The 19,041-nt window shown below is 39.9% G+C and overlaps 1 protein-coding gene across 1 annotated transcript in view; it reads left to right on the forward strand.

The window, feature by feature from the left end:
* The window catches only part of SPAG17 (sperm associated antigen 17), a 219,517-nt gene that overhangs the window by 15,493 nt on the left and 184,983 nt on the right, over positions 1 to 19,041 (forward strand). The window contains exons 2-3 of the mRNA XM_030869317.2: positions 10,889 to 11,029; positions 11,635 to 11,718. Coding sequence (XP_030725177.2) covers positions 10,889 to 11,029; positions 11,635 to 11,718 — 225 coding nt within the window. The remainder of the gene's footprint in view (positions 1 to 10,888; positions 11,030 to 11,634; positions 11,719 to 19,041) is intronic.

The following is a 19,041-nucleotide window of genomic DNA, read 5'->3' on the forward strand; positions in this document are numbered from 1 at the left end:
CTTCCCTACAACAGGGACAGTTGAGTGGAGATCGGAAGGAAATTACAAGCAGTCTAGGAAAAAGATCTCAGGAGCTGCCTCAGATACCACCCACACTCCAATCTGCCCTCCCACTAGGAATGATTGGTACCGATCAATACCTTTAACCCTTCACTTGATGATTTGGAGGTTTTACCCCAGTTTCCTCACTCAGAGGCAGATCTCCATCACCTCTTCAATCCCTGGAACAACTCTTGGGTCCTGGGCTGCTGGAAAAGTCAGGATTGCTGTGCACAGAACGAGATCTGGGGAGCAACGCACCCTAACTCCTTTGACAGGCCAGTCAAAGCAACTGAGTGGCCAAGTAGCTCGCACAAGGGAAAGACCTTTTAAGGAACTTATTTTCATGTATAAGCACTGTTTGCCCACTTTCAAACTCCTATCTTAGTCATTTTGGGGTATGCTTTACAGTTTGTTACATCTCAGACATTTAACCAGAGTAATTTAATAAATGCTGGTTGAGTTGAACCCCGCCTCTTTTTTTTGTTGAATTGAGGCAGAACACAGATTCTCTACCACGCTTCTTGCTCAAGGTACACTCTCATAGTTTTTCTGACACCCTCAGGGAGTGCTTGGATAGTCTCATTGTTCCCTACTAACGTGACACAAACTCAGGTATCTAGAAGATCTGATACTGCCTGGGATCGTCCCTTCTTTCCCACATCATAATTTGAAGACCACAGCTTTAGACCTAAAAATCAGAGCAGGTGGTCAGACGAAGAATTTTTGTTCTGCTTCCAAGTATTAGAGACCGTATGGGGAATGAAATTTGGTTACCAAAATATTGGCATTTCTTAGACATTTTATTGAATTTTGGGGCAAATAGGATAGAGTGCTTGTAATCAAGACAGTCTTATATTCTTGTGATAGTCAGAAGTATCCTTGGGTGTTCCGCACTCACTCAAGATGAATGTAGAAATTAAACTGTATCGGTGGCTTTGTAGTGAACAAATGACAAGTGAGATGTAACAAACCAAGCAGCAGCTATGGGGCGTGGATGGCTCATTAGAAAGAGCATTGGTTGGTTATTTTGTTTCCTTTGTGTAGCCATAGTGCCAAAGCCATACAAGTTCATGGACTATGTCACAATGCTTAGGGAAAAAATGACATTTAATTAGACAAAGGAAGGTGGGGGAAAAAAAAAAGGAAAGGGCTAAATTAGGATAACTAATGAGCTCATATTGAGTCCTGAAAATATATCTTAATTTTTAACGTGGAAGATAGTAATTCAACACTGAAGGGACTCGAGGAAGGCACAAAGGGGTCTCATGTCTGAGGAGGGAGTTGATGAAAGGTTGTAGCCTTTAATATCTGATGATGAAAAGAGATCTCCTTTCTTTGGGGTGAGTCCCTGGTTCCAACTTTACATTCGTGGAGCAATTAGCAGGACTCCTCTTGGCTTTGCTTGGTCTCCTCCGTTAGAAGAATGCCTCTGATATGTAATATTTGTTTGAAAACCCAAAGAAGCTTGTTTCCTTTTGAGGTTTGCCTTACTTTTTATGTTCTGAAGTTCATTTTGGACCTCAGATTTTGCTCCAAGCAATAAAATTGGCTGGATTGTACTAACATAATGGAGCTGTAATTTTAGCCAACTCTGGGGGGTGGGGAGATAGTTAAGGTGTGTAGTGGTTTCTGTGGCTTCTCTGTGGAGTAGAATTCCCTGCAAAGCTTTTCCATGTGGTGTTTTAATAGCTGTCTTAAAACTCTCTGATGCATGGAGCAAAACCGAATTAGACTCATGTACGAGATTGCTGGGATGAGCCAAGAACCCTGAAAAACAAAAGACGAACAAACAGCCTAAGCTCAGAGGCTAAACCGTCCAAAGAAGATCCTCAGGACATATGCAAATTCAAAATTACGGAAATAATCGCCTGTTTTAACCCATTTTTTGCAAAATTTTCTAAGGAGAATCGTAATCTTTTCTTTGCATGCCTTAATATTTTACCTTTGCATGTAGCTTTACAATTTACAAAATGCTTCAATATATATATTTTATCATTAGAGACTTCCCACAACCTTTGGAAGTTTCTATTATTAGCCCCATTTTTATAAATGAGAAAACTGAGTCACAAAGATAGATCCAAGGTCATTTAGCAGAGGAACTACAGAGGCAGAATTCGATACCACTTCAGAGCTCTGCATCTTTACACCAGAACTTCAGTAATTTTTTTTTATTATTATTATTTTTTTAACATCTTTATTGGGGTATAATTGCTTTACAATGGTGTGTTAGTTTCTGCTTTATAACAAAGTGAATCAGTTATACATATACATATGTTCCCATATCTCTTCCCTCTTGCGTCTCCCTCCCTCCCACCCTCCCTATCCCACCCCTCCAGGCAGTCACAAAGCACCGAGCCAATATCCCTGTGCCATGCGGCTCCTTCCCACTAGCTATCTACCTTACGTTTGTTAGTGTGTATATGTCCATGCCACTCTCTCACTTTATCACAGCATACCCTTCCCCCTCCCCATAACCTCAAGTCCGTTCTCTAGGAGGTCTGCGTCTTTATTCCTGCCTTACCCCTAGGTTCTTCATGACATTTTTTTTTCTTAAATTCCATATATATGTGTTAGCATACGGTATTTGTCTTTTTCTTTCTGACTTACTTCACTCTGTATGACAGACTCTAGGTCTATCCACCTCATTACAAATAACTCAATTTCGTTTCTTTTTATGGCTGAGTAATATTCCATTGTATATATGTGCCACATCTGCTTTATCCATTCATCCGATGATGGGCACTTAGGTTGTTTCCATCTCCGGGCTATTGTAAATAGAGCTAGAACTTCAGTAATTTTAACTAGTGATGACGTTTAATATTCATGAAGACAAGGAACACCAGACAGGTAGTGTGTGCATACACAGTAAAGATGCTTCCAGGCTTCTGAGTTCTCATCAATGAATATAAGACATTACAGTGTTGTCTGAACGTCCAGAGGATATGCTCTTCCTTTCATTCAAATGCTCAGTGATTCAGAGACATGGTTCCTTCCAAAGTGCTGAGTGTAGCCCATAAAATGCCACATACTTAGTTGGCATTCTCATACTAAGCATGTGTAAAAATTCTCTGTAGTGTGTGGTTTTGGCTGCTAAGTTCCAGAAACATTTATTGAATGCTACTATATGCCAGGCACATGGGCAAAGTAGGAAGTTATCCAGGTGGTATGATTCTAAGGGAGCCTTTTACACTGGCCCAGCCCACTGCCTAAAATAGTCTCCTTAGCAGGGCATCCCTTTGAGTTAGTCCAGGAGTCACTGGGATTCCTTTTTTGAAAATGAAGATAGTTTGGAAAGAAAAATATACTTTTTAATTTAAAAAATAATTTTTAAAGTATTTTTTTAAATACTAAATTTCACTAAAGCCTTGAGGTATATTTATTCATCCAGTTACCAGAATCAACTGTTAAGGCCCTGAGTTGAATAGGAGGTGATGTGGATAAATTGTATTCTACCCAGGAGAAGGGGATGATGAATTCTAGAAATTCACCTGTAAGGGCCCAGGGAAGCCAGGATATAGCAGCAGGTCAGGGAGCCCATCTTATCTGGAGAGAGGGATGCACTAAGGTTCTCTATCAAGAATAAACTTCAGTCACTTTGCTTTTGTTTTTAAGAACTAGCCCTACCTGATATATTTCAAAGCCAAGTTCTTATTTGTTTAAAACCAAGTAAGCAGGCCCCCATCTCTAATGAAAATCAGCCTGGTAGCTGGTCCTCTGTGTGGCTACCTCAGAACTCATCATCTCCTTAGTCAGCCTCTGTACTCCTTATTTAACTCTAATCAATGTCTTTTCACAGTTGATGATAGGTTGACATCGCTGACAAACCTGCACCAGGTGCAAAAGGATTTAAAGTTCCCTCCTGCCTCGCTCTCACATCCTCTCCCACAGCTCTGAGAATTCTATACCTGGAGAATTTTAAATATCCTGTGTTCATGATTTTTGGCCTCTCTTCCAAAGACCTAAAATATTTTAAAAATATATTAGTTAACAAGTTTATTGTTATCAATGAGAAAATTATTTTATAAGTTGACTGTCACTTATGAGGCAGCTGTTGATACTCTGTTTGATTTTTTTTTTCTGCATTCACCCCTAAGCTTTCCACACTTGAAACAGCATGTATGGAACAACCATGTTTGTTCTAATGACTAACCCAAGGAGAAGCCCCCAAAATAATATCCATCATGATGGCTATGATTGTTGCTAAGTGCTGTGCTCAGAAAGATTCTCTATAGATTGTCTCATTCAATCTTCACAACAATCCCAAAAGGTAGGTACTGTAGTTACCCTCATTTATACATGAAGCACAGAGAAGTTAAGTAACTTGCCCAAGGACACACAGCTGGTTTGCTGAGATTCAAAAACAGGCATTCTGTCTCCTGAGTCCAGGCTCTTAATTACTATGCCACAATGACCTGTGGGCCACCACCCCTTCTCCAAGGGGCCACCAAAATATGAGGGCGCCTCGTCACCTATGGGCAAGGGGTGCTGGGGCCCTCCCATGGCAATGACCCCAGTGCTCAGATCCTGCGTGTGGAAGTAGACCCCTGAGACGGCCAAGAGGCAAGGAGAACATTGGAGTAGCTTGGTCCTGCTCTTCCCACAGTGGCCTCTCTGTCCTTACCTTGTCACCTGTTTTTATAGAGCCCATTTTGAAGGATAGTGCTTAAGGCTGGGCCACACCTGAAACAGCATCAGCAGACACTTAATGATGAATTCACATAGCAGCACACTGCTGCACAATGTGTATTGGGGTTGGGAGGGGCAATAGATGGAGAGAATCTGCTTTGCCCTCAGTATTTTCTCAGAGACAGCCTTGGCGTTTTAAATCAAATTCATCTCTAAGTCGGCCTTAGACCAACAGGCCTTCCTGGGATGGGGGCCCTCAATGTGCTGGCAAATGTTTAATCACCTGCTCTCCAGGAGGAAAGCTCTTATTGGTAGCATTTGCCATTGCCTTAGTTTAAATGCTCCCACCACAGCAAGTTTCAGGTTACCAACACAGCCCCACTGAACAGGGTCAGGAAGAGCTGTGGGCAATCAGATCCAGCACACCCTTGGGCGAGGTCAGAAGATTAGGGTAGACAGACCCCGGTGGTAGTGTTGCTGCAGGGGACAAGGGTCAGGTTCAGATTCTGGACCTAGAGGGTTCATTTTATGTGTGGCTCCTTCTCTCCCCACCCTACCCTGATACCTTCCACCATAGAATCAAGCTCTAAGAATATCAAAGGGGTCTTGAAAGAGAAAGGAATCATAGAATTTGCAGCCCAGAGGCAGTAGGTGGAAGGGAAGAGGGAGCAGGACATCATCTCTTGATGGGAGATAGGAGAAAGGAGGAAGAAGGAAAGAGATGGGAGGAATGGTTTTATAATCCACACATGTGTGTATGTGAGTCCTTGGCTTTTCCCTACTGTCAGGAAGAGCTGCCTCATTCCCCTGGTTGCCAGTCTGGTTGCTAGTCTGAGTCACTCCCAGGAAACATGTTTTAGCAGAGGAATGTCTTAGCAGGGTCTAACTCCTCACACCCTTGTTAATGACCCTGATATGAACAATGTTAGATCAGATGCAGTCTGTTTTCCTCCCGAAGGACTTCAAGGCTATGTATGCCCTGCTCAGTTTCCTGACATTCTAGTGCTTTATGATTCCCAGGGTCAAAATTGTCATTCTAAGCATCTTCTCTGTTGAACAACAGATATGTACACAGAGAGCCTTGCTCTGTTTTCCATTCACTATTGGACACTATGAGCTGCAAAACACATAAAACAATTTTTCCAACCTAAAGAGCTTATAATCTCGTTGAGAAAATGTGACAGCCATGTGAACTAATTCCTAAGTAAGGAGCACTTATAACAGCATGATGATGATATGTCAAAGAATAGTCTTTATAATGAATTGTGAGGAACCTATAATTAAAGGAGAGTCTATAATGAGAACTTATTTAGTAAAGACAGTCAAACTGCATATCCTGGTCCTTTATATTGTTCTTGTTTGTTACGTAATGTGTACCCATTTTTTAAACATATTTCCGACTCATTTTACAGTTAGAATCCCTTTTTAACAAATAACGATTAGAGCAGCCAGTTCAATGTAATAAAAATATTTCTTCTGCTGGCCAACAGCCCATACTAACACTCCTTTGCTGATGGAGATCCAAGACTCCTTTTGAAGGGAAAACCCGGTATGAGAAAGACATTCACAAATCCCTGTCCATTTGGCAGTAAATCTACTTAACAAAAAGGTTATCCTTTCAGCAGAGTATTGACAAAGCACAGCTTTGCATATCTGCACGGTATTAAATAACTCTTGACAGAACCTGACTTTTTCAATGTTGCATTGATTTTATTTGGGGCTTTTGTGTCATAGAGCTCCATAGGCTCTGATCAATTCAGGGTGGATGACTTTGGGAATCTCACCTCTGATCATCCAGGGCAACAGACCCCCTGACACGCTAGCAAAGGCAGCAGAAGAGAGCAGACATACGTGTCTGCCCTTGTCTTCCCCTGTATCAGCTGATTATTTGTGCTAATAGAAGGAAGCAATCTCACTCTCATCATCCAAAAGCTCCTTTTCACTTGCTTTTTTGTCAATTTATTTTACTGAAGTATTTTTGAGTTACAATGTTGCGTTATTATAATTTCTGCTGTACAGCAAAGTGATTCAGTTATACATCTATATACATTCTTTTTCATATTCTTCTCCATTATGGTTTAATCACAGGATATTGAATAAAGTTCCCTGTGCAGTGTTTCACTTATTTTTGAGAGGGTTTTGGTAATTCTCTTAGAATATAGGAACCCTTAGTAAAATTTGGAGAATTTGCAGTATATGAAAGAAAAATAGTTCTGGATCTACCCTGTGTCTCTGGGACAGTGGGCTCGCGTGAGCCAGCCAGATTCTCTGCATTTACGAGAGTACTTTCTTGCCATAGAAGTCTAGGGTCTAAGTGTTTAGGTTAGGACGCCCTCCTGCCAGGCTTCAAATTAGGTGAGGCTGATAAAGTAAATAAAAGGTAATGGATTGTGTCCATACACGACTTCATTCCATCCTTTGAATGAGTTTATCAATAACTGCTAGAGGGCAAGACTCAGCAATAACCATGTACAGTTGATGTCTCCAGGCAATAGAAAGCTGATTTTATTTCCTAAGGTGTTTGAGGTGTGCCAGACTAAAACCCTCTTCCTTCACTGATACATCTAGTGTGTAGTTTTCCTGAAATGATTAATGTTTTCTTTCTCTAGGCTTATGCTACTAATTACACCCAAGCTTCTTGAACTGTCTTAAACAAATTCACACACAGGTAGGAGCCCTGCAGGACTCGCGAGTGTGATGAATCAGGTTCTGTGCCATATGCTTTCATTTCTCCCCTCTGGTCAACATTTGTTTTCTCTGTACTTATTTCTCTTGCTGCCCTGTGAACTGAAATTTAAGGGCTGTGTTTAGCTGCATGTTGGGGTGGAATATGGGTGGAAGGGTGTATTTTAATAGTATTTTGCCAAATTTAAATTGGGTTGAATGTTTTCCAAAATAATTTCCTATTTCTAAAACTGGTGCCAGTTAGGAGAGACTTGGAATCTACCCTTATCCTGAAATACTAAGAAAAAGCTCAAAAGTTATATTTGCAGAGTGTCATTTACTTAACGAGTCTCCCTAGTTAGACACAGAGAAGTGACTTTGCTCTCTGTTATGAGAATATTGTGCATTTCCTGGCATCTCGCTGCCCCCTAGTGCAACATGCCAGTGAGCGCATCCTTCCCTGCAAGCAATCTTTGCTTTATTACTGTCTGATCAGTCCATTTCATGCTTCCCTGGGTTCTGGCAATGTGATTAAACACTAATCCATGGCTCCAACAGAGTCCTCCATGGGTCCTATTTTGCCAAATAGATCTAACTTTTGGAGCAGGAGTTTGGTGGGCTAGAGAGTACAGATGGGAAAGTGGGCTGGACTCTTGAGACCCCTTCCAATGGGGAGACGTGGCCCATCTCCCAATGGGCCTTGTAGAGAGCTCTGAACATGAACAAATCTGGACCTGCTCTAATGCAGGCAGACTGTCTCAAGGTGATCTCAGGGAGCCCATAAGCTTCAGTACAGTGCCAAGAATCAGAGGAACTGATCTTATGTTAAGATACACTCCTAGAGTGCAAAGTAGCAAGAGCAACGGGCTTGAAGAGAGAGACCACCTTGGGAAATTCCCTCAAACTCTTTTAGCCTTTGTAAAACGACTATTGATAAAAAGTAATCTTAGGGGCTTCCCTGGTGGCGCAGTGGTTGAGAGTCCGCCTGCCGATGCAGGGGACACGGGTTCGTGCCCCGGTCCAGGAGGATCCCACATGCCGCGGAGCGGCTGGGCCCCTGAGCCATGGCCGCTGGGCCTGCGAGTCCGAAGGCTGTGCTCCGCAACGGGAGAGGCCACAGCAGTGAGAGGCCTGCATACCGCGAAAAAAAAAAAAAAAGTAATCTTAGACGTTGTAAGGTTTTAATACATTCATCTGTTTTTGAAGGTTCTGTACACTTTAACATGTGATCTAAATCTTCTTCTATTAGGTTTACTGTAGCCAAAGTAGCCATTAGGTGCAATTTAAGGATTATGGAAAGGCATTCTGACCCTAAAGGCTTGCTCTCAAAACTATTCTGAAATGATCACCAAATTGTGAGCCATGTATGTGGTCTCCATGAAGTTCTGCCAAAATGACCTTGAACAAGGTGTTTAACTTCATTGGGCCTCTGTTTTTCCATCTATAAAGTATTAGTGCCCCTATTTAAATGGATTACTTAGGGATTCAATGAGATAACATATGCCTGGCACATGGCAGATTTCAATAATTGTTAGTTCCTACCTCCTCCTCCCCCGACCCCTTTTTTCTGGACTGAAATAGTCAACACCCATCTTGGATACCAGATACTAATGGGTGGATGGTGGATTACGATGCCCTCTTTCTGAATTGTCCCCCAAAGAGCTGAGAGGCAGCCATTGCTTGTCACTATTAGTTTTGAATATTGGCAAGGAAATTTGCAAGAGGGAGTGGGATAAGGGGGTAGAGGTGGTCATTAAAATCTTCAGTGCTGAAAACTGTAACTGACAGGGACTTCAAGGTATTGCCTGTTCAGGAACCACGTCTGCTTTATTATGGAATGAAAGATTTCTGTTCTTTAATGATGATTGTAATTGCAGTTTTGACTGAGGGAGCAGACAAGAGAAAAGAAAGGCATCCAGTGTGGGGAAAGGTCATTTTGTGATCATGGAATTCTTTTTCAGAAGACTGTGTTACAAATATCATACTTGCTTTTCAGAATCAGGCTATTTGCAAAACAGATGCTCAATCTTCCTATGGTGAATTAGTAAACAAACAAAAAAAGATTTTAAACTCAGTATAACAGAGAGAAACACAGAGCCACACCTACATGCATGCGTGTACACGTGTACAAACGCAAATACATACTTTGTAGATTAAATAGACATTTTTTATGCTTTTATGTGTGTTTTTTGTTTTGGTGATAGCATTGAAAATTGTGTGGGTTTTGTTACGTAGTTAGGGTTAGTGAGTTTCCATGGAGAGAAGTAAGAGAAGTTTAAGAACAAATTCTTAAGTTTAAGGACAAATTCCTCCTTACCTTTGATGGTAAGGAAGAATTTGTACTAAGGTCTTTCCTCCCATCTATACTCTAGTTCTGTCGCTACCCTGACTATGAATTGGACAGAAACCAGAGAGAACCATGTAAAATTATGCATTTCATTAAATTTGTGTAAAGTCTTTCCAAATCTTCCTAGACATTGTTTTGGAATTGACCAAGGGGGAGTTTTACTGTATTTGTATCAGATCTCTGGAGTGGAACTAGAGGGAAGGTTACATATTGCCCTGTCCAACCCTTTTATTTTATAAATGGAGAAACTAAGGTCTAAAGAGGTCACAGGGCCAGAGTGCCCTCCCTTATTATTATCTCTCTTTCCTGTTGTCTGTATCATGTTTGCTTGGTCCATCTTCCCATAAGGTGGTGAGTGTTCAAAAGCATTAGACCTGATTTGCATGAGTTTGGCCTTCCTCAGCACCACACAATGGGAAAGTCGGTAAATTCCATTCTTAATCTCCTCCAGAGAATTGCCTCTTCCCAACAGAAATTATAATAGAGGGAAAGGGATTACTGAATAAGAATATTGTTTTTTAGTAACTTATTTCTTTACACTATTCGACAAAGAATTTCATGTCCAAGTTTAATATTGCAGTCTATTTCTTGACAGTGGAAAGAACCCATATGTGAATTAGCAATGAGAATTTTGTGTTACATTAGGAGGAAAAGATGTGTTCTAGTTCTGTCCTTTACAAAAACTCTGGGATTGAATTTTACCTCCTATAAAAAAGCCCATTTTGCAACTCGTTCAATATAACCCAACAATCAACAAATATTTATCAAGCCTCTACTATGCTCCTAGCAGTATTTAGAGTCTTAAGATGTATCAGGAAGCAAAACAAAGATTTCTGCCTTGGAGATTGTATCTTCATGTACATTTGTAACATATGAATGAACTATTACTTTCCAACACCAAATTATTCTTGCACAGCATTCTAATGAAAATGTGTCATTTTTATTTTTTTATTTTTTTAAATTGTCTTCCTTAAAATAAAAGGCCTTGTTTCTCAAGAAAAATGCTTTTTGGGCAAGTTGCATGAAATTTGTCACAATACTGCCGCCTTGCGGCTGCTTGAATCAGAAACCCACATACACTGTAAGGTCAACTCTGTCTTTAAAGGTAAGGTTTATTGGACAATTATCCTGCTCTTCAATGGAAGCCTTTGATACAAAATTACCTAGCCAGGAGTACTTAGAATCTAATTCCTTCTGATTTTGTCACAGAATGACTGGAAGAGCTCCATCGCTTTTGTCGTTGGAAACCGAGTTGAGGATGAGCTTCTCATTCAAGCCCTCACCCTCGCTGTCCAAGTTCCTCAGCGCAGACTCTTCAATATGATTTCCTGGCAAGACATTCTCCAGCAGGTACCTGTCTCTTCCCACCCCTAAGCCCCTTGGAGACTTTCTTCTTAAAATAATAGAATAAAATAATGAAATAAATAAAACTATCATATTCTTGGGCTGTTTGGCAAGTTTTGGTGCATTACTTTGCACAAACACTTAGCTGGAATAAATTTGAATCATCTAATCTGGAAGGATTATTTTTTTATCGGTGAATGTTGCCCTTTCCACATTCATTCATTCAACAAAAATGTCTGAGGTCATACTAGGCTCCATGCTAGGTTCTGTGAGGAATTATTTAATAAAAGACTCAATAACAATAAAAGAAAAAACTATTTAATATTCCAAGGAAGCCCATAACTAACTGGAAAAATGAAGCCTCCAGAGAATCCTAGCTGTCAGAGGTTAGAGGGGAATGATAACACAGAAAAGTTCTGTCAGATAGCACAGCCTCATATAATTACTAACAGCTTACCGAAGTGACTGTAAATATTTGAATTAATTGATGACTATCTCTTCCTTGCTAGGTTCCCCAACCCCTCAAGTCACCGAGGTATTTGAAAGTTACATATATCTAAGGATTCTTTAAGAAAGCCTTTCTTTTTCATTATAGATGAATTTTCTTACAGATCAATGGAACAAGTACACTTTTTGGAAGTACATCTAAAAAGGCAAAGAAATCTCTAAGCGGTAGTGCTCCCTTATATTGTGAGGTAGGTGAACGTATTGATTGAAGAGATTTTTGTAACTTTTAGAAAACAAGAATTGAAGTAATAATTTTATAGTCACTTTTAAAAAAATTTAATTCATTCTTTGAAAGCAAATTCCCACTCATTGTTGGAGCTGTTTGTTCCTGATGGTGGGCGTGTAAAAAATCTGCTTCCCTTTTAACAAAATCCCCCTTTAGGACCAAAATTGTCCCAGATTGTCTATACTGTCACTGTATCCAATTGAAGAATATAAATCAGAAATGTGTGTATATGAAAGTGTTGGACCATACTTTTTCATGGTAATTACTGAGTATGTGATGGTATTAAAGGGGGTTGTGTTATTAGTGTATTACAAAGTGTTAGTTTTACCAAAGAAACAATGTAAAAATGCCCCAGAAGGTGCTTCCTGCACATGACAGAGAAACAACTGGAATAATTTTCCATCCATTTGTGAACTTTGTGTCCATTTTACATTCTACTTTAATCATTGTGAAAGTAAGGATAATCTTCAGATTAATGGTCCATTCCGTTTCTAGCAGATGCAAAAGTCTGGCCTGGCTGACCAGTGGGTTTGTGCAAAGGACTTAGAACACAGGCTCAGTACAGGGGCTTTCCGCTTACCCTGTCTTGTTAATATCCAACTTACAGCTTACAAGGAACTATAAAAATCCAGTGATTAATTAGAATATCACTTAAAATTTGTCAGGTACTATTTTATGACTCTGCAGACCGAAAGCATAAAGATTTGGGGATCTTTCAAGACGAACTTGTTTGTACTTTATTTCAGTGGTAACTAATAAAGTTTTTATGTGTCTCGGTTCTTGGGTGATTTCATGATGGACTCTGTAGTGTTGCCTGAGTACTATCTGAACAGGTTCCATTGGACTTATTTACAATTGCCAATACTGTGGATTTTTAGCATTAACTCTTGCTACACTACTCTCGCTATCATGGCAAAAAACTCATTCTGCGCTGATGAAGTCAAATAATGAGCCTTCTAACTTTTGTTATGATGTCCTGCATGTGCATGCCCCAGTTGAAACATTATGTGGTACCTGGATTTAAAATATTGGAAGTTTTCTTCTGAAGTAGCCATAGAAATCCATGTCCAATTCTCAGGCCTGGGATCAATTAGCCCCCGCCTCCAAAGGACTCTTTCTTCTTCAAAGATGCTCAGTGAAAATCAGAGATGATAACGGGCCAGTTTTGACGTCTGATGTGGACAGGCATTTTGGCTTGGATGTGGGATAGCCCGATGTTACAAATCCAGAGTTCGGTTAGAAAGCCATTCCTCTCCAATGTGTGCTATGACTCCTCATAGCCTTCACTCAGGGGAGGTCCATTTCACATCTGGCTCCCCTGCATTCTTCCAGTGGAGCATTTGGGCAATAAGCCTCCCACACCCACTCACATACCCTTTTCTGAATGGTTCCAGAAGAAAAGGGAAGGCAGCAGGAGAACCACAGAGATGGACCTGGGGTGCACCAGACGTGCATTAATGTCAATCACTGTAGCAAGAATGGATCAAAAACAGAAAACAAATTTGGGTTCCTGGGCGACATCAGCCATGGCCAGAATGCACATCTGGACAAGAAGGGCACATATCCAACCTCAGTCCCTCCACACTTAGGACCCGTTTTGGTCCCTCTTCCCAAGAGAAGTGAAAAGTTACAGGCAGTGCCTACTGAGAGCTCCAAGGCAGTTAGGAGTGTGGCCGTGAAAGAGACCCACAAGCCAAACTCTCTGGGGACCTCTGGACTTTCCAGGCATGCAGACAGCCGGCTCTTGACTCTATTTCTGCTTAAAATCTTGCACGGTCTGTGGCCACAGGTGAATTCCCCGGGAGCCTGTTTAGGAAGTCTTATGTTTTCCTTCTCAAAGGAAACTCTGCAACGGGGAAAGAAAAGAGAATCCAACAAAATTACTTATGTTACATGGGAAATTCATAGAGTTCTGTTTCCTTTTCGATCTCCATTTTGGAGGAAGGAGAACTCAAAATAGATATTTTAAAGGCCACGCACTTACATTGACTACTATTTGTAGGATACTCTCATTGGCCTTAGATCAGAGCCTCGTCGTTCTTACTTTAAACACAGTTCTAACCAATTTGACTTTCTGGTTTCCCAGCCTGCGGTCGATTAGGAGCAGAGAATTCGAGTGAAACTTCATTCTAGCGCAGTTGATCCATGAGTAGTAAAAGAGTGTCAGAACCTCATTACATATTTCCAATAACGACTTGAAATGTCTGGGCTAGCAAAGACCACATTCCACAATGATTTGCTCAAGCTTTCATTTGGATGGCTTGGTCCTGTGTACACACAGCCTCGTTTTGAAATTGTGTAATTTCCCCTGAAACTTTAGAATTTCATCTAGCCATGATATTGTATATATGAGAGAATATTTATTTATAAACCACAGTTCTTTGAAAACCTGCTTAGATTTGTGCTAATGTGATTCCACAGAGACAAAACTACCCATGTGTTCCTTCACCTTCTCTTTTTGGAAACAAGTTTTGCTCTAGCAGGAACTACTCCAAGGACCTATGTGGGAATGGGAAGAGAAGTTTCCCCTTTGCCTATAGTCTTAGGGATGTTAGCTATCACTTTATTTTTCTTATAGTAGTAGTAGTAGTGTAGTAGTAGGTATAGTAGTAGCATTTAATGAGGATGAATATGATTATGATCCCATATACTGGCATTACTTATAAGCATAATTTTCACCATGCAATCCTATTTGAAGAAGTGTACGCACATGAGAATGGATATACAGATATTGCCTGAATTATTAGTGACCAGTTTTACCAAATACCAAACAATTAACCAGTACATTCTTGTTCAAGCACTAGGTGTCAAACACTATCTAGACAATGGAGGGAGGGGAGTATGAATATTATAAAGACTTTAACCTCAAGAAGCTTAAGGACTAGTTAGGAAGAAAAAGAAATATATATATATATATATATATATATATATGCCTGACACATAGTAGGTATTCAATAAATGTTTGTTAAATTGAGTAACACAATGCAGAAAATAGTCAGGGAAGTCTATGAGGGACAGTTGGAGTGTTCTGGACATTTAAAGGAAGATGAGGTTACTGTTAGCCTGGGTGGATTGGGGAGGGGTGAGATCTAGAGGAGCTTTGTGGAGAAGGTGGCATTGGAAAGGAAGGGGAGCTGACAAGTCTGATCTTTTAAACATGTTATCCCGATTGACCCATATCACAGTTCTAAAAGGAAATGTATATATCCCCATCTTACATAGGGGAAGATGGAGGCATAGAGAAGGTAGGAAGCTTGCTAATTAGAAAACTGAAGAACTTGGATTTAACCATAGTTAAACACATAGCCTCAGATTTTTCCACTTTACCACAAACCCAGTACTCTTTCACTGGGCTCAAAGCTGTCCACCTTTTGGATGGATAGGTCTTGACTTTCAAATGTGGGAGAGGGCACATTCTCTGAGAAAGGAACAGCTCAAGTAAAGGCATAGGAGTGAGAGAGAAGACTGAAAGCATATGTACTAAATTTGTAGTTACATGGTACAATACATATGAAATAGCAAAGATAAACCCTGTACATATCTTAATTACAACTTTAAGATCCTAAAGGTGGAAATCTATGAGAAAACATTTCAAACACTGGAAAAAAATCCATGCTTTAAGATTCATGGCTGCACTTAAATTAATTCACTAAATATGCACAAATATTTGTGTGTGTGCTTTATGGTCCACATAGAGAATCTGACCTGTTCGTTTGCAGGTATACTCAGTCCTGACCTAAACCAAAAAGGAAAATATTAATGGTCATCCAGAGTCAACTGAACTGTTACCTATGAGAGGGGTCTAAGTATATCATACATGCAAAGATCATCCCTCTTATGGTTAAATCTGATACACGGTATGTGAGCACTATGAGAGATGTAAAATTTTCAGACTTTGACATTGTAGTTTTGATAAATTAGAAAGAAAAAACTACCAACTGGGCAAGGGGGTTGTTTATCCAACTTATCTGAAATTAGAGTCTACCATCTTAAAAGTTGTATATTCCACTGCGTAGTTCTCATTCCATAAGGGTGATCGTCATGCCTCCCTATCGGGAGATGGGCCTCTATCCACACATAGGCTGTGGTTTATGTGCCTGTCTGTGACTTATTCAGAAAAGAGAAATTGGGTCACTATACAAACAAAACCCAATAGTCTGCTGAAACAAAAATCATCTTTAAAGAATGAAGTTTTTTATGTCCTTGTTTATGTCTCACTTACTTCAAAGAATAGTCAATTCTATACAATAAAGAACTTGGGCAATCCTAAAGATTATGTGATACGTTGCAATTTTACAAATACAAATAATTATTAATTTTCCTCTTTACTCCTCTCAGTAAAAACTAAAACTTTTAATTTAAATATTAAAATGGGCTTTTCCATTGGGAGATAATTCTGGGAGATTATTAAATGTGGAAAGACTTTTATGGTATTAGATATGAGAGTAATAAACCAAATGCAATTAAAACAGATATAAGATGCAAATTTTATATCTTCTGATCAAATTAGTTTCACCACATTTTTAAAACGCTTTGCTAGTACTTTAGATTAGAATTCCCAGATATAATAGTTCCATTTTTGGTTCCCATTCCTGGGTGTGTAGACATATTTCTCAGCTCTTTCCCCAAAATGTGTTTATAATAACTCACAAGTAAGAACACAGACTTAATTATTATCTAGTTGCCTCCCTTTTCCAGATTCCTAATATGAAACATTTCTTAAACAGTGCTTCAAATTAATAATCTATTCAGTAGAATTGTAAACCCTTATTTTTGGGGGTGGCCCTTGTCAAAATGAAAAATGGAAAACTCATGCTTCAGAGATAGGAACAAATAATAAGTGAACACATTTAAGAGGTTTGAAGTTATTAAAATGGCAGATCTACTGGGAACAGAAAGAGCAGTATGTCATGGAAGGAACGAAGGGAAAGCGAGACAGGAAGCATTCTCTGGCCTTTTCAATCCTGCGTTTTAAAACAAAACAAAAAAAGTCAGGAAGAATTGGAAGGTAGCCAACCTAATGCCGTTATTTCATAGAGCTTAGGGACACACCAGGAAATTACAGACCAGTTAGTTTAACTTCACTTGTAGGGAAAGTATTAAAAACTGCTGCAGGAGATCAAGTAAAAGGATGCTTAGAAAAGCACAGCTTGATTAAGACAAGCCTGGCCAACGTGGTTTTCGGAAAGGGAAGGTCATGTCTTAGGAACTTGTTGAAATTCTTTGAAGCTATTATGGCCAGTACAGTCTTCAAAGAACACAGCGAGGCCCAGGGTCTGAGTATCTTTTCTGTTCCACATCAGTCCTTCAGGGATGCTTGCAGAACATGGCCCACATCAGGGCCTTGGCGCTCCAGGTTTAGAAACCACTGTCAAAATAGAAGAAAATAACCTCTGATGGAACATTTTTAAAGCTGGAACCAATTAATACAACCTGATATTTATAAATGTAAAATAATGACTTGGAACAAAATTTAGGAATATTGAGCTGTAACAAAGAAGTACTACGTTGGGACTATAAAAACAATCTGGGAGTTGTTGTGTCAAAAGCTGGGCTCTGGAGGCATTTCTCACCCAAAGAAGGGAAAACGAGGAGAAATCACAGTGCTAGAAATGTTTATAAAGGGTTATGAAGAGTTGCAAGCGAATGCATTTTGTCAAAATGGGAAAAAGAGCAGTCAGATGGGTTATCAACCCTGAGCCTCCTCTTTCTGGAGGAGGCCTGAGCAGCCCAGCAGAGAAAGTAAGGCCAAGCTAGTCACTGAGGAGCAGAAGGTCAGGGCTCCTGGGGTGCAGTATGTTTGCTTCTCATGTCAGAAACCTGGAGTTCTGTTTTCAGAGGAAAGCACAACTCAAGCAAAGGCACTCAGAGACATCCAAATGGTGCCCTCAGCTCTTTTCCACCCTGAGGCGCAGGCGGCTGGCCAAGCCCATGTGGCAAATAGTCAACAGTCCAGGGGGAGGCCAGTAGTCACTGGGGAAGAATGGTACCTGAAGCTGAGGACCCTGGGATTCATCAGCACGAAATGCACACCGTGCAAGGATTGGGGTGCTGGCTAGGACCTTTGACCAGAGGAAGAACTGCTGGGCAAGGCAGGAATCTAGTCAAGAATTCCAGGACACACAGATATCAGTGGAGGAGCAGCCACAAGAATAAAGCAAGGTTCAGCTAGTGAAGAGTGGCCATCACTGTCTTAACTGGGTGGGGTTTGGAGCCTCTCCAACATGTTACATTACACTTCCACCATGATTGGAAGGATACTGGAGACAGAATCACGAAGACGATCTCATCCTATTCCTGTATCTAAGACTGTGACTAACCCCCCTTTACATACGGTAATAATAGTTACCATTCGTTGAACACTTAGTTTATTCCAAGTTTTGTGTGCTGGGTGCCTCATATATATTAGCTAACCTAATCTTCTCAACAACGTGCCAGGAGATAATTAACAAATGATGAAAGTGAAGCTCAGGAAGTTTAAGTAACTGGTTGATTTGGAAGCCTTTGTTCCTTCTCCTTGTCTTTACACAAAAATTAAGAATAGTTTAGATTCTACAAGTGGTGGTTGTGGTTTCACATTTCTTGAATACAAGCTACTGTTAGTAATTAGAATTAAGCTTGAAATCTCTCCATAGTTCTGTGATATGGTTATTACTTTTCCTACTACTCAGGCGAAAACAGTGACGGTATATCAGCAGATAATGAAGGTGTCAAACAATTTTAGTTATTTTTGAGCCATGTTCATGAGTGGCTTCTGCTCAAATGTTTGGGTCAACTGGAATTTTTAATTCTTAGAGTTAAGATTTGTATGGTTAAGGTGACTGAGTCTTTCAGAGTGCCTTCTGCTAGTTTGATGAGACCTAGACCCAGGAGTTAGATGCACTGATCCAAACCAGACTGCCTGGGCTATATGCTGATTCTACTACTTACTAGCTATGTAATCTTGGACAAGTTACATAACTCTGCTGTACTTCAGTTCTTTGTAAACTCAGCATTGATAATACTATCTACTTCATAAAGCTGTAATGATGATTAAATGAAACAGTAAATATAAAATACTTAGCATAATTCTTGACCTAGAGTAAGTGTCCAATAAGATTTAGCTATTATAATTAATGTTATTTTTAAAATTTCTATTCTCAGTGATTGTTACAGTTTTGTATTTTAAGAAGCAAGAAAGAAAAGAAACATCTATGAGCAGGGTTTTTTATTTTTAATTGTTTATTGTGGTTAAAAAAATACATAAAATTCACAGTCTTGACTGTTTCTAAGTGTACAGTTCCAT

This window comes from Globicephala melas, chromosome 1 (genome assembly GCF_963455315.2).
Source record: "Globicephala melas chromosome 1, mGloMel1.2, whole genome shotgun sequence".
In the NCBI taxonomy this organism is placed as follows: Eukaryota; Metazoa; Chordata; class Mammalia; order Artiodactyla; family Delphinidae; genus Globicephala; species Globicephala melas.